Consider the following 16,963-nt stretch of genomic DNA (forward strand, 5'->3'; position numbering starts at 1 on the left):
GATCCACAGGCAAGCTCAGGAGCTCACAAGTGTCTCCACAAGTGTCTCCATGGCCAAAAGTTGAGGTGACCTCTGCAGAGATGACATAGCCAGAAGGAAAAGAGAATATAGCAGCAGCCTGAGAGTAGGAGTGTCAGGAAAACAGGTTGAGATCCCAAAAGCCAGCCACATTGCTGTTGTTTCCCCAGTGCCAGGCAGATAAATTTCTGTTCTGCTTGGATGAAGGATACTGTGGATCTTCCTTTACTCTGTGTCAGATCCTTGGTTAGATGAAGGAATGTGCCAGGGCTGAGCCTCAAAGAGTGGAGATGCTGGATGAAAGAGAAATAATGGAAGAATCAGATTAATTTTGTCAGAGAATTCAGATTCTAAACATATTCATGTACTCAGCCAATCCTTGGGATTTTGGTGGCATTTAATACTTCAAATACCTTTACAAATCTGGATTGAATGGAAAGATTATTTCCATTCATGATCTCATTATAGAGAGTATAATCATCAATCAAAACATCTTTATTTTCCCTGCGACTTCTTGGCAATCTACAAACATGCCCTGGCAAAGCCCAGCAGGAGCTTTACCTGAAGTTGGTATGTTTACCTTGGGAAAAGCCTGGCAGAGTTCACAAAGGTCTGGGAGAGGTCACTGGAGGATTTAAGATAGGATTTGTCTCTGATACAAAGAATTTCCATAGTTTTGCCTTGCAAATTGCCCCTAATCCAAATGCAATCCCTCAGGGATAATTCACCTCAGTAATTTTTTACTCCAGCAGTGGTGCTGTAGGTAACTTACTTCCACACTAACCATTTCCTCATGCACAGATTTTAAACTTCCTGTCATGCAGAAGACAGTGGATGCAGCTGGGACCAGATATGGCACATCCCAGCATGCATCAGTATCCTCCACCCAGACATGCCACATCCCTACAGGAACAGCATTCATAGTATCATAGTATGTCAGGGGGTTGAGAATGGACCTTAAAGATCATCTAGTCTCAACCCCCTGCCCTGAGCAGGGTCACCTCCCACTAGACCAGGTTGCTCAAGGCTTTATCCAACCTGGAATGAACACTGCCCGGGTTGGGGCAGCACAACCTCCCTGGGCAACCTGTGCCAATGCCTCACCACTCTCACATGAAAAAAAATTTCTTTCTAATATCTAATCTAAATCTCCCTCTTTCCATTTGTACCCACTGCTCCTTGTCCTATCACTGCAGTTCCTAACCAAGAGTCCCTCTCCAGCTTCCTTGAAGCCTCTTCAGATCCTGGAAGGTGCTATGAGGTCTCCACACAACCTTCTCTTCTCCAGTCTGAATAGCCCCAACTTTATCAGCCTGTCCTCATAGGGGAGGTGTTCTAGTCCTCTTAATAGTCACTGTGTGGCCACATCCCTGCAGGAACTCCCTGTACTCCATCCCCCACATCCTGACAACCTCTCCTGAGTTGCAGTTGCAGTTTGCTTCACAGAAGTTAAGAGACTTAAGCACCTTCTTCCCATTCCCAGTGCCTCCAGAGCTGAGTGACACATTCCTGGAAGGACACCACAACTGCTGCAAGACCAGTGGAATTCGCTTGACTGACTGGAGCAACCAAGTATGCAGCCAAGGCCCAGAGCCTGTGCTTAACTCTTCATGACTTGGCCCCAGTCTGGTGTACAAACCCCCTCTGGCTGCTCTGTCCAGGTATTACAACTACAAGATGAGGGCCTTGTTTTATAGAAACCTTGTGTGACTTCAGCAGTGTGAGGGACTGTGCACTGATCCTGATGCTTTCATGGTCAGGATGCATTTATGTGCTACTTCCTACATGAAGAAGTCTTTGCATGTTTTCCTTGAGCTTCATTCATAGAATCATGCAATTGTTAAGGTTGAAAGATCCCTCTAAGATCATTGAGTCCAACTGTTCCCCCAGCACTACCAAGGCCACCACTAACCATGTCCCCAGGTGCCACATCCACATGGCATCCAGAGATGGTGATTCCACTGCTGCCCTGGGCAGCCTGTGCCAGGGCTGGACAATCCTTTCCATGGAGAAATTGTTCCCACTATCCCACTTAAATCCAATCCTATATCCAATCTAATCTACTTTATGCACCATCCTTCAGCTGTGTCGAGATCCTTTCTTTGATCTCCCAGAGAAGGATTTATGATCACTTGTTTGTGTATGGGGAATAGCCTAAGGACTTGCTAAGAATGCAAGACCCTAGCGAGATCAAAGGGATGCTGAAGGTCTCTATGTGCTCCATCGTCTCTCTTCTAGTTGAGGTCATCAATAATTACTGGATAGTCACTGTCTTGTAGGATCTCCTCTCACTCTACCCCTGTGATCTCTTTGAAAATCCTAACAGTATCCCATCAGAACCTTCTTTTCCATTGTTCCCTACAGGTTCTTTATCTACTGTCCTTCTTGCACTATAAAAAAAGTCATCAGAGGTCACTGATTGCAATCCTGATGGTGACAACCTGCTTGTGAATTAACAGGACTATCACCAAAACCTGCACAAATGGTGGTGCTTCTCAAAGGTAAACAAAAAGACTTTCCCAGCAGGCTGGCAGCCTTCCTGAGGACCTTCAGGAGATGCTGGGTGTATTACCATGAAGAGCCACCCAAGCCAACCACAGTCTGAAATGGCATAAAATTGGTTCTGATTGTGTCATTCTGCTTCCTTAATTTTGGAAGACATTCATAGATCAGCTGCTTTCTTAGCTGTTGTCTCCCTGGAATTTCTTGCTTTGTCCTGTAATTTGCTGAATGCTCTGGTTCCAGCCCAACCACACCAGCTCCTCCTGGCTTCTATCCTTGGATAGAGTCCATGGACTTTGGACTGAGCCCACTGTCACAGCTGATTTAAGATTTCTTGCTCTGCCAATGAGTGTTAGTGAGGCAAACCCATGTGGAGCCTGTGCCAGTTTTCAATACCAAGATGACAGTTGTGACAGACAGGTGGATCTAGCAAGTGCTGGATGTGAAGTCTCTGGCCATATGTTCTCTTTTGATGCAGCAAATCATTCTCATCTGGATTCCCACCATCCAGAGGAACTGCCTTGTCCTTCCCCCACAGAAATACACTGCCAGTGCCATCCCCTTCCTTCTGTGCTCTACATTTAGCAGCTTTGTGGGCAACAAGGGCCATAGGATTGAGTCCACACAGAAAATTGCTGGTGACACCAAGATGTGTGGTGCAGTCACATGCGGGCGGGAAGGGATGGCATCCTGGAGAAGAGAAGGTTTCAGGGACAACCTAGAGCCCCTTCCAGTGCCTCAAGGGGCTCCAAGAGAGCTGCAGAGGGACCTGGGACAAGAGCCTGGAGTGCCAGGACACAGGGAATAGCTTCCCACTGCCAGAGAGTAAGGCTAAAGAGGCTAATTAAAAGCTGAGGGTGCTGAGACACTGACACAGGTTGCCCAGGGCAGCTGTGGCTGCTCCATCCCTGGGAGTGTTCCAGGCCAGGTTGGATGGGGCTTGGAGCAGCCTGGGCTGGTGGGAGGTGTCTCTGTGCATGGCATGATCTTCCAACCCTAACCATTCTGGGATTCTATGACTTGGATATTGTCAATCTATAGAGCAACCTCCCCATGGGACAGGACATCATACTAATGTGGAGACCTGGTGTGCATCCTTGTGACATCTTTATTTCATCTCTTACCTGGCTTTGGCACTGGAGCACGAACAGGTGTAGGTCGGATCCCAGCGTTCCACTGGGAGCTCTGGGCCAGAGCCTTTGCTGCTGCTTTGGGGGTCATGTTCCCAGGTGACTGGTGAGTGGCCCAGCTGGGACGAACTGATGGTTTTGGAAGAAACTGCAGATCTGCAGAAAGCAATAGCTAGGAAGAGAAGGCAATACCAACAGCTTCAGAGGGACTGGAAACATTTGAATCCATTGAGAACATGTATAAATTCCATATATTCTATAAATGATATCCCTAAATTATATTCCTAAATGATACAACATAATCTGCTTTATTTGCAGTGACCTGTGCTGTGGTATCAGTTTACCTTAAGCACAAAAGGACCCAATTAGGAATTGAAGTTAGTAAAGCTAAACCCACACTAAATTGATTCTCTGCATCAATTCATATGTTAATGCACAAATTCTCCCCTGTGCAAATGGCTGTGACTGATTTCAGTCTGGCTTGGTGTTTGAAGTCTCTCAGTGGAAAGGATGAAGATTATTTTAACATAAGCAGCATAAAAATTAGGCAAAAAAATTTTAAATCTTAACACATTTTATTCCTTGAGAAAGATCTCTCAGATTCAAAAAATCACAGGTTCTGCAGACCAACAGTTTAGGGTTTTTTGGGACAGATACAAATGATTTGGTAAGAATAGTGAACAAACATTATTATGCTGAATAAATAAAATGGAAAATAAGGTTTTCAGAATATAAACATACTTTGGACAGGACTGTGCCTCATGCTGAGAGCTCTGGATCTTTATGTGGCCATACCCACCCACTATAAATGTGATTTTTACTCAAAACATCAATTCCTGTCAATATGTCACAGGAAAATCTAATCCTGACTTCAAATGCTGCAATCTTATTACCTTAGGATATAGGCAGCGAGGTAAGAATGACTGATCCTGTCAAAAAGATGTTATTTAGTAAGCACTAAAAATAAGTGAGTAATTCAGGAACAGCTGTGAGGGCGGAGAGGTGTCTCCAGCAGAAACCAACAGACAGCCTGGAAGGCAAAAACAGCCTCTAATTGCTGACATTGCAGTCATTTGCAAAGCTGTCACAGGCATCAATCAAATGTTACCTTCCTGATAAACTATCTGGGAATGTTGACATTTGGGTTATTTTGCTGAGAAGCTGCTGAAGATTCCTCATGGAAGCCCTCAAGGACTGTGTGAAGGACACTGGTGTGGGAGCAGTGATGCCTGAGGAGGGACCTGTAGGGCCAGAGCTCAGAAATCCCAGCAGGGCAGCACAGCTCCCAGTCAGTGACATCCTTAGAGGAAGGCATTTCCCTGGATAGAGAGAGGGCAGGAATTCCCCCCCCACTGCAGAGACATGGGGGCCACATGTGCATTCCTAAGAGAGAATGTGGCCCTTCATTCAGGGACCTAATTACCTTAATTTATTGTAAGTTACTATTTATTGTAATTTAGCTAATTTACTTTAATTTATTCTAAATGAAGTGTGAGCCTGGTCACATTTTATGCTACACTTTCCATGGTTACTAATCAACTCCCAAACCTCACAAGTTTGCTAGAGGAGAACTGATTCAGCACATGCAAACGTGGAGCCAGTGGATGCAATTCCAGGGCTCAGGTTGTCACCTTAATTATGTGTTTATTCTCTTTTGGTGTGCTGTGTTGCCTCCTGAGCTGGGAGCTCCCTCTAATAACCCTTTTTACATCTTCATTGTTGCCTGTAATATACTTTATTCTCACCTACTTTCTGCACTGGGATCATTGATCTGTTTGAGAGCTTCATTTTAATTTGACTCGATGTTTGCTTGCCTTGGGCACTTATTCTTTCATCACAGTCTATTCTTCTTCTAAGGCTTTAGTAAAAGATTTGCACATTAAGCCTCTTTATTTGGACTTGATTAAATAAGAGTCTTTTCACAGGTTGCTATTTCAATTCAAACCATTTCATGGGTTCCTAATGTTACCTTAATAATAAATGGAAATTAATTTTGGATTATTCTTAGTGAATTATATATATATATATTCTTGCATCAGCCTGCTGTAACCTCAGCTTTATTGTCTTGTAGTGCTGTAGTCATTAAAGGCTGTTGTAGCAGCAGGGTTATACCAGAGAGAGCAAGAAGCACAACTTTTCTGCTGAAACATGGACAACTCTGCATTTAGGAGTTCAGAGGAATACAAGGGAGGAATACAGTCCTGTTTTCAATGCAAAGGTATAGGAACGAGTGACCCAGCAAACCGGCTGCTCCAGATTTCTAACACAAACAGAAAATGCTGCCAACAAGACTGCATAGCACAAAGCCATGGAATTCTGCTCTGGGCTGATGTCACCCTGTGCTGGCACTGCTGAGGCACCTCCAGTCCTGGGGGCAGTTCTGGGACCCTCAGAACAAGAGAGACATTGAGGGGCTGGAGCATGCCCTGGGAAGGGAACGGAGCTGGGGAAGGGGCTGGAGCAGCAGGAGCAGCTGAGGGAGCTGTGGGGGCTCAGCCTGGAGAAAAGGAGGCTCAGGGGAACCTTCTGCTACCTGCAACTCCCTGACAGGAGGTGCAGCCAGGTGGGGTCAGGCTCTGCTCCCAAAGTGGCAGGATGAGAAGAAACTGCCTTAAGTTGCACCAGGTTTAGGTTGTATATTGGGAACAATTCCTTCCTGGAAAGGGCTGTCCCTGGAGGGATTTAAAAGCCATGTGGATGTGGCACTTGAGGACATGGTTAGTGGTGGGCTTGGCAGGGGTGGGGGGTGGACTTGATCACAGAATCATAGAAGACCTTGATGGTCTTAAAGATCTTTTCCAACCTTAACGATTCTACGATTTCATGTCAGTTAAATGCTTTCTGGTCACTATTTGCTACAGGAATAAGAATGTCACTTTTAAACTGTGGATAGTCAGCAGAAGGTCACACACACACTGTTCAACCTTGTACTGCTACAATTTGGTACAAAAATTCCCACTGAGCTTGTGCAGGAGGGTTTGGACTTCACGGTGAGAGTCGGCCTAAGTGCTTGTGCCTGCCTGGTTTGGGGTTGCAGGTTAATTAACTTGGAAGAACACATAACTTTGCTAAAATCTGGGGAAAGAAAAAAAATCCACTTATTTTTACCCTGAACTAAGATTCTTTCACTTCTTGACTGACAATAACAGAGCTTTAAATTTTGAAAGGGGAAGTTGTGGTGGGATGAACATGTGCAAGGACACTCTGATCTAAGGGCTACAGAGGAAGAAGCCATTGGAGAGTGGAAATTGTAAGACACAGAGTGAATAACTTTAATTATATTTTCTATTCCATAACAGTGATTGAATCTATTTCCTTGCAAACAGGCTGTATTTGGGTCAGGAGAATGCCTCCAATCTCAGGAGACAATGCCTCTCTTTTATGTAAACCTTCTTTAACTCAACTCACAAGCATTCCCTGGCTCTTATCCCTTAGGAAACGGTTCCCGGTCTGCAGAACCCCCCGACACGCCTGTGGGCACGTCCTTCTCCTGGCAGTTATTTGTTGCCATATCTACAAAAGCTTAGACCCATGGAGCTTTCTGGAAGCCTGACTTCCCTGGGCTCCTTTCATGGGAGGATGCCCTATTTTACCAGGCACGAGCACAATGAATCCTCAGTGTTAAGACCTTTGGGGTTGCTTTGCTCAGGCTCAGCACAACGAACAGAGAATAACTGAACATCAAACCGCAGTGATCAAAAAGTTGTGAGTACAGAAGAGAAGCTTTGGGAAGAGATGGAAGAGAATCATGCCAGTGCTTTGTGAAAAAAGCTTGGAATTGGACTGTTGGGGTACTAAGTGAGCAGAGTGAAGGAGGAGCTGATAACAAGGTCATTGTCTCTGCACAGACAGTTGCTGCCCCTTTTCCACGGACTGTCTGGGCTGCAATGAGATTCCCTTGGAGCAGTCAGCCATGGGGAGCTTTGTGTCCTCCTCCTGCCCAGGTATATCCCTCAGGGACAGGCAACCAACAGCACTGGCAGCCTCCTCGTAGCAGGGGCACTCACCTAAGTGGAAACTCTGAGCTCAAACATCCCTGGGTGTGCGTGACACCGAGCCTCAGTTGATATAATTACAGGCTGGGGATACTTGCCAGTGATTTTGCCTTCTGGAGCTTATTACATCCACGACCTGCTCTCTTTTTCCTCTCAGCTGCCTGCTGGCTCAGGTCTGGGGTCTCCCCTCCTCCTTTCCTTCTCCTGCAGAGTAGAACAAAACAGTATTAATAAGTGCTATGAAGTTGGTTCCCTGAGGACGATAAAAAGAAAATCCCCTGTGATATTGCCACCCAAAAAGACAGGGTTTAAGATAACACATTTTATCCTGCACCTGGGGCAGCCCAAGAGCACTCAATCAGATAGTGGAGCTCAGAGGAGGGTGGTAACTTGCTATTTTTTAAGTTATGATAACTTTATGGCACTCAAACACATGCCCTTAGCTCAAGATTTACTGATTTAAGCCAAATCCAGATAACGTGTTCCAGCAGCTTAGATGAAAAGATGTTTAACTAAACCAATTTGAGAGTTCTCAGTGAAATCTACCTTGTAGCACAAAAATGGCTGAGGGACTGCCCCTCCAACAAGGTATTTAGCCATTGTTTTTATAGCCAAATATTTCTATGTATCTATATGTTTATACATTTATATGCAGCTTTTATTTAAGTCAATACAATTAACTGTCAGAACAGTAATATTCCAGCATGAAAATTAAGTGAAGGACACTGGAATATGGCCAGTTGTCACATTTTTCCAGTATCAGGAGTAAAGTCCAGACTCTGAGGCAGTAATTTTAGGAACTCAGGCAGGTTCATCAGCACATGTGCTCTGAAGGTGTTCATTCCTCTTCCACATTCAAATTCCACAATACAGAATTAGGGAATTTAAAGCAGCAGCTCTGGGTGCTCTCTGAGCACATCTCCAGTGTCTCTGGGCTCCTGGAAGGCAGGCCAGAAAACACAGTATGGATACAAAATCATGGATATAAGGGGTGGAAACAGACTAAAAGCAACATTTACCCTGTAAAGAAACAGGATCTCACCACATAGCACACACATCCTCAGAAACAGCCAACACCAATACGTGTCTGGTATTCACTCAACCCACACTAGCTGCAGGTCCAGGACCATAAAGTCAAATCCAACATTATTTCAAATAGGAAATTGAGGGAAACTGCAATCTGTTTATAAACAGCCATGGGAGAAAATTCAGTCCAAAATATTCTTGTTGGGAATGAACTGGTCATCTTGGTGGACCTGACAGTGTCAGGTTTATGGCTGCATGTAATGATCTTAAACTTCTTTTCCAACCTAAATGATTCTGTGATCTTTGGATGAAATGCAGGCCTGGCCTTGTATTCGTAATTTCAGATAGTAACCTCTACTGCTGTCCTCTGGTGTCCATACTCGTGGTGTCAGGGCATCCCCCTGCAGCAGGTCACCAGCACAATCCTGTGTCAGGGTCAGGAAGATGTAAGCAGTGAGGATGAGTTTCTCAAGGCTGCAAAGGGAAAGGGCATGGGAGCCCAGATGACGACAGCAGGTCTCACTCCCAGTGCTGATCTTGGTGTTTCTCACCGCATTTTACTCCCCTAAGGAATGTTTTTAATTCCCACAAGCCCAACAGGCACAGAGTGCTGGGCTGGCTATTCAGAGACATGAAAAGCAAGGGACAGGCGTTGGGATTGGGAAGGACAGGGATACATTGCATCCTTCTCACGCAAGTGAGCTCCTCTTTGTCACGAACTGGGCTACTGGCAGAACAATTACTGAAAGTAATTATTTTCTCATTGGGTAAACACTCCAGGACAATATGCAACTGTTTTTTAGAGCCAGCTATGTCCATAAATTATCTAACTGAATTAGTGCTGCCTTCCAGAAGCCTGTGCTGGCTGGGGGTGGGGGGAAGAAGGTTGTATTTTGGCTGAGCTGTTGTCATGAGAAGGAGCAGGGCTCTTTCTTGAGGCACAAGGACATGATCTTGGCAGGGGTCCAGCACTAGGAATTCATTATTCATGATAAACTGGGAGGCAAACCTTTTGATTTATTGGCAACCAGCAGCACAAACAGCAGATGCCTTCCAGCAGAGCTCTACATGCATGGACTGACAGAAATGCCCCTCCTGGTCCTTTGTAGGCAGTTCAGAGTCCCACAGAAAAATTTCCTAACTTGGTTCCACACTTTAGATTAAAATCTTTCACTTCCCCTTTGCAATATTGCTTTGTGCCTCAAGAGACAAATCCCTCCCTGCTGGTGTCTGGGGTTTGTTGGGGGTTTTTTTTGTATGTAACAAAAAGCTGCTTGGACAATTCAGGCAGAAAACAAACCAGACCTACCAGAAATTATCCTTAAGATAAATTGCAACACTGATAGTCACAGCTATAATTCTAGTGAGGGATTTTGATAAGCCCTTCCAGGCAATTTGTAATTCAACCCCTGTCTGTATCTCTTCTCTATCACCTCACCACTCCCTTGGCTACACATCTAATCATTGCTATTCTTAATTTCACTGCTCAGTGACTGTGAAGCTTTTCCCACACTATCCCACCTCAACTACATCACCACCCAGTGAACATATTCAGGGATCTCTGTCCCATCTCCTTCATGCTGCAGTGGTGTTTGCCATGAGGCTCCTGGGTGCCATTCAGATTTTGGAGTTCATGCCTTTCTGAGGAAACAGCAAAGAAATCCCTCAGAAAAAAAAAACAAAAGTCAGGTTTCAATTATCATCCAGATTGCAAATTAACACTATTCTGCCATTTTTGGGGCACTATCAGCTGTGGCACTGTTATGGTTCTTCTCCCCAGTGACATGAAGCACCAGCACTGTCCAGGTCAAACCTTCACCCAGCTGCTCTCTAGAAATCTATTGATTTGTTTTTCAAAGGTAAACAGCCAATTACAGTCATAGATCCCAAAGTATATGCTTTGTGGTACCTCTTGTGGGACTCAACCTCCACTCCCCTGTATAACAGAAAATTGAGTATACAGGTCACACTTCCAATGTTTCACTGGTTTTAGCTATGCAAGGATAAGTTATCTGCTACAAATTCACAGCAGTGTTGTTTTGATGCTGCTGTGGAAAGGAGCAGGAAGGTAATGACTCCTCTCAAAAGGCCAATGAAGAAACAGATGACAACTTTTCGTCATCACAGATGACAAGAGTGACTTTTTACACTGGCAGGTAGTGACAGGACAAGGTGGGAACATTTTTAAACTAAGAGGAGAGATTCAGATTAGAGATTATGAAGAGATTCTTCCCTGTGAGGGTGGTGAGGCACTGGCACAGGTTGCCCGGAGCAGCTGTGGCTGCTCCATCCCTGGGAGTGTTCCAGGCCAGGTTGGATGGGGCTTGGAGCAACCTGGGCTGGTGGGAGGTGACCCTGCCCATGGCAGGGGATGGAATGGGTTGAGCTTTAAGGTCCCTTCCAACCCATACCAGTCTGTGGCTCCATTAATCCTGCCATTTACAAGACAGAATTTCAGCTGCAGCATGGACACCCTGGTATGATGAACAGCAGAGTCCTCCCATCTCTTTGGACCAGAAAGCAAGTGTAGAGTGAGGTCAGGTTCAGAGGAGATTTTAACCAGGTCCAGGAGTTAGAAAAAACGGAATTTTTTCATTACCTCTTAAATTTTGCCAAATTTAACCTGACATTAGGCAGATTAACTTTGATTCAAAGTAGCAGCCAGTGACTAGTCTCACAGTTGCTTTGATGGTGGCGTCAAGTATTCCTTTGATGTAATCTTCTTTATTCACAAGGAATTTTCTACAAGTCCAGTTTTCCTCAGCACAGCAGAACTCAAATGGAAAGAATGGTTTGTTGGCTCCCACATTTCCAGCCAACATGCTGGACTATGAGTGCTCTCTCCAGCCCTTCTCTCTCCACCATTGCTTTGCCTTCCTGCTGCTTTCTGCAGGTCCTGCCACATCCTTTCACACATCCTCATGACCTCAAGGAAATACTTGTTCCTTTCTACATACACTCAGGCTGCAGCAAACCCCATTTCCTCTCCCAGCCTACCTTTAGCAAACCTTGGGAAATCACTTCTATTGTTTCAGGATCTCATTTTACATAGATTTCATTACTTCTGACAGTCATTTTACATGAAGAGCGTTTATTATGCCCTTGAGCTCCAAGAATTCATCTCATCTGAAGAATAACTGCACCTAACTGCCTGGGGGGTTAGAGATTTTTATCTTGGGTTTCTGTTCTATGTTACAACCCTGCACACTGGTCAGGCAGGGTCTGCCTGAGCCTGTAGGCTGCACTGAGGCAGATCATCTTGCAAGCATTCCTGTGAGACTCCAGGCTCAGCCAACAAGACCTGGAAAGAGTTGGCTGAGCATAGCCTCCATCAGTTGTCCAAAACAAGGCTTGGCACCCCAGAGGGGCACTATGACCACGTTGCCATTGTGCTGCCATTGGTAGGTGACCTACACCTGCCCAAGCCACACATTAGCTGCCACCTCCACCAAATCCTGCACTTGAGGAACACTCAAGCCTGCAAGGTGGTGTCTCACTGCTCCTGACACTGAGAGGGAGCTGGTGAGGTACTGAAGATCCTGGCAGATCTCAAGAAGCAAAGGGTGGAGGATGCAATACAGAGCCTTTGTGGGAGGTTTTCCGGGAAAGGGTGGCAGAGGGGACTCTGTCAGCAATGTGTCCATGGAAAAGAAGCACCAGAACATGATTATGTGAGTGGGAAGCTGGGTCAGCACCTGAAGTGGCACACCTGTGTGCCGAATAATCACTACAGATGAGACGACACACTAGCAATTACTTTCAGCTTAAGTGATATTAAAGGCAGATCCTTGATAAACAAGCAAATCTCACAGAATTCATTTCTCTCCTCACAATAATCCTCTGTAATTATGGATAAATGCCAGATTTGCTGGAACACTAGGCATTAAAATATTCTCCATTGCACAAATGGAGAGAGGCTCAGATTTCATTTAGGAGAAGAAAACAGTCAATGCTTACTGTATCATTAGCAACTCAGAGCTGTTTCCATCTGTTTCTCAGCTGTATCCACAACTCAACACTGGAACAAGCGACCTTTAAACTCCTCAAACAAGGCTTGTCCCACTTTTTCATGGCCAGCACAAGGCCTAAACCTCACCTAAATCCTTTGGGAATGCTAAACAAAGACATTTAGCACAGCTTGAAAATAATACCAGGGCATCCATTTGCAAGAAGAGGCATTTTGTCAAAGTATTTAGTTAAAAGCCTCAAAGAACTCAACCCAAAAATGGTGCTGGAGTTTGGAAACATACCACAGAAAGAGGGTGAGGTGGAAACTGAGAAGCTCTTTGAAGTAGTGCAATATCCTAGGAGTAGGGGACGCGGATTAAGAAGTGATTCATAAAAGGCTTTTGCTCAGACACTGAGAACTCTGCGGAACACCCCAGAGGAGTGGTGGGTCCAGCAAAGTTAATCGCGTTGAGAAAGAGCTCTGCAAGTGCACAACTGGCTAATTCCTGGGCTGATTGTTCCTGTGCACAGGGATAATCTCAGCTCTATCAGTTATTTACTTTAATACAATCCTGGTGCTTTCATTGTGGCTCAGTTGGTTCCCAAGGTTTTTGTTGGCACAGGGAAGAGGAATCTCCTCCTCTCTGCACATGTAGTGTGATGAGTCTGTGCAGGACTTTTCACAGGGACTCACACAGGAGCCAGGCAACGGTCAAGCTGCTCCATTACCTGTTTTCCAGGCTCAGATGAATGACAGTGTCACCTGTTTCACTTCAGCTGGGCTGAGGTAGCTGCCCTGAGCCCATGAAATGTGAGAGGTGGCATGAACAGAGACAAGGAATGGGTAAACACTGCCCACAGGTGACTCCTGCAGGCTTGTTATTGCTCCTGTTGCTGCTTGGTAATGCACAGGAGTTGGAGGCCAGATCTAAGATTTGAAAAATCTCTGATGCCAGATGTGTCCAAGCAAAACATGAGGCAGTCCTGACACACATCAGCATGCAAAACTCTACTTCAGGGTGTAAATGCTTCTCTTGCCAGTGACCAGACAACTCTGGGAGCTCAGGAGCTGGAGGATCCAGACAATCTATCCCAGGCAGTGTAGGCACAACTACTATTCATTGCTTAAGCGTCCTCTAGCACACACTTACTCTTAAACCTACACTCCAATTCAATCATCTAAATCTCTTTTCAGCCGGAAGATCCTTGAAGTGATAGAATCACATTTCATCACAATTAATTCATTCTTCCTCTTCCGTGCAAAACTCACAGATTCCTCTCAACCTTGCAGCTTTATTTAAAAACTCTTCAATAAACTCTTGTCCTAATTCTTCCCATTACAGCTGTGTAACATCCCCAAGAGCTACAGCCTGTTTTATAGGCAGCCTCTAACAAGCAGAGCCAACATTTGGACTTACTGATCCGTGTAGGTCCCTTCCAACCCTGAATATTCTGATCTGTGCTGAAGGAATATCCTCTATATGATGATGAAGCTGTGCCCATGCTGTGCTGAAAGGACACAAAGCAATGCAGCTGCACCTACAACTGCTCCAAGACCAAGCCAAAAAAAAGCTGAAAGAGCAGCAAACTGGGTTTGCCAACCAGGTTGCTGAACTTCCAGACAGCTTGGAGCAGAGTGAGCTTGCAAGGGACACAGACAGACATATCCAATGCCACAGAAAAGGCCAAAGGGAAGAGATGAAGGCCTTACGCCTGTCTCGCCTGCTCGATGGGGTCGGAGTTGTCGAGGTAGTTGTACCGGATGGTGTCTGTAGGGTGTCTGTCGGATGAACGCCACGGTGGGAGCTCTTTTCTTTCCTTGGTTGTCTTCCTTCCTGGCACAGAAAGTTTTGTCTCTGGGACGTGGCTTCTTATGGGTTGAACATCAATAACTACAAACTTGCCCTTGGAAGGAGTCTAATATGAGAGATGAAAAGAAGAAAATAAGTTTTAGCCTATAATGAAAATTAGATTAGCCTAAATTTAGACTTATAATCATTGGGAATTAACTCAAAATTACTATTTCCAAGCTCCATTAAGGACTGTGGACAGAAACAGGCACCTTGACAGTGCTTGTCATCACCCATGTCCCACAATCTGTATTAATATGAACTGAGCTGCTGATGAGAGTCATTGGCTTCTTGCTCTTGACTACACAGAGTCTACAGGGGAGTTTGCTTAAAATTAGAGGGTTGGGTTTTGAATTCAGGGCAGAAGAATCCCAAAAACATAAAGAGGCAAAAGGGTTAGGAATCAGTTTTCACACTGTCCCCAAACATCTCTAGAGGTGGTAGACATGTACCTTCGGTCTTGTGATGTGCAGCTCTTTCACCATCTCAATGTAATGCTTCTTCCAGATTCCTTGCTCAAATGGGGTTGGAGAGAAGTTGATGTACCAGCCAAAACGGAGGCATTTCAGCATCCAGAGCTGATCCAGTTCAGACAGGTACTTCCAGTACCAGCTCACCTGTGAATGCCCAGGAAGCTGAAAACCTTGGGGTTTCAAGTGCCCAAGATTTCAGCTAGAGACTTCTGTGCTGGGGATGTAATTCCCTTATGTCCTTAAACTAGAACAATTCTTCAGCACTGTTAATGCTCCATTTAAACCTTTGATGAAACCATTTAAACCATTCAAAGTCTTCATGACATGGGTCACTTTCAGCTCAGTGAATGGATAGTTTGAGTTACATTCATATAAAACAAGAAATTCTGGAGAAAGATACTAGAGCAAGGTTTAAACAAGCAGAGATTTTTATATGTTCTTAGTATTAAATGGAGTATTATGTTAGTGCAGAAGTAATGTCACCAATATCTGAACTGATTCCTTCAGAACTACTTTGAGCTGCACCTCACAGCATTTTATCACATGCAAACATATTTTTTGAGTCTTAGCCACTGTGTTCCAAAGCACATCCATAACTTCTTTGCTTCTCCACATCCAACACCTTACCCTGAGGCATTTTAAAGGATCTGCTTTCCTTAAAGGATCATGTGTGGCTCTTTGCAATAGCACAACCCAACACTTTTCAAAGGATTAAGGACTCTGCACACAGGGGAAGGTACTTCAGAAGAACATGACTTTCAGAAAGTATCAAGTTTCCTTTTTGGGAATAATCAGTCTTGAAAGTGCCACATTTTAAATGCCTGAGAGCTGAGCATCTAAAATTACTCTTCACTTTTATAAATCTTGGCCAATCTAGCTTAATTTAGGATCTGAGGAAGTGTAGCATTTGGTCTCTTACTAAGCATTTGGCAGGAAGCTTTCAAGTCAGAAGACCTCCTTGCATTCTGATGAGCAGCACTAGTGTGTCTTCATCCAAAACTAGTGGTTTCCTTTGTATTAACTACCTTGCCTTGACTTTCTGAACCTAAGGTCCATGTTGGCTTTTTTACCTGTGCACATCGACAGAGGCTCCGTGGGTCCAGGAAGGAGAAGATGTATAAAGACAGGACTCGAGGAAGCCTTGTGGTAAAATCTAGAGCCTCGGTGGGGACTCGCTCCTGGAGCTGCTTGGCACAGAATTTCTGCTGTGACAGGGAGCAGCGTTCCAACAGGTCCACCAGGATCCTCCTCCTCTGACCATCTGTCCACTTGTCAAACTGAAAAAAGGAGTTTCAGCTTCAGAGAAACCAGAGATTCAACTTCTTAAAATAAAGCACATGTTTAAGGCAATGGAAAGTGCATAAGCAGCAGCTTCTGGTGACTCATTCAGGAGCAAAGCACGTAGGAACTGGGAACAAATGGAGAGGCTACATGAAAAGAACCTCTGAAGCCACATAACACATGATTTATAATCCTCAAAGGATCCAGGATGGCCTAGTCCAGGACTCACTCATGCTTACAAGACTCTTTGCTCCTTGGACCAGCTCTGAGACTTGGCTTCACTCATGGAAATGAAGAGACTCAGATGTGTGTTTATAGGATCAGGTCCCAAGTTATTAGTTCATTGCTGAATGCTCTCCTGGCCCCACCACTGCAACATTTGGGTGCCTCACAATTTGTGAAGTACCTTTTCTCACAGTCCCACCGCACAGGAGACAAATCCTCACTACAGAGAAGCAAAGAGAAGCCAAAGTGTCTCACAAGGAAAATCTGAGGCACAGTCACAAAGATTTTTCATAGCATTTCCACGCTTATGACAGATACCTGAAGAGGAGGAATAAACCAGTTGTGGGAAGAACTGAGCACTTGGGCAACCACATGATGGCTTGGCTACGATGGCAACAACAACACTGCATGGAGCAGAGTGGGGCAGAGCTGTGTAAATAGGGTGGGAGCAATGGTGGTGGTGGCTGGTGTGTCACTTGTGTTGATAGCAGAGGATGGAAAGGTCCTTGTCAGCA

At 45.0% G+C, this 16,963-nt stretch overlaps 1 protein-coding gene across 1 annotated transcript; it reads right to left on the reverse strand.

Annotated features, from left to right (window-relative positions):
* Positions 1-243: 243 nt before the first annotated feature.
* Positions 244-16,219, reverse strand: LOC103808636 (F-box only protein 16-like; the record flags this gene model as incomplete). Its single annotated transcript, XM_009081430.1, is given in 7 exon segments — positions 244-311; positions 2,939-2,946; positions 3,605-3,822; positions 7,744-7,849; positions 14,331-14,536; positions 14,922-15,086; positions 16,013-16,219. Coding segments are annotated over 7 exon segments (978 nt in total), but the record flags the coding sequence as incomplete, so codon positions are not given.
* Between the last annotated feature and the right edge of the window lie 744 nt (positions 16,220-16,963).

Source organism: Acanthisitta chloris, unplaced genomic scaffold, assembly GCF_000695815.1.
Source record: "Acanthisitta chloris isolate BGI_N310 unplaced genomic scaffold, ASM69581v1 scaffold839, whole genome shotgun sequence".
Classification (NCBI taxonomy): Eukaryota; Metazoa; Chordata; class Aves; order Passeriformes; family Acanthisittidae; genus Acanthisitta; species Acanthisitta chloris.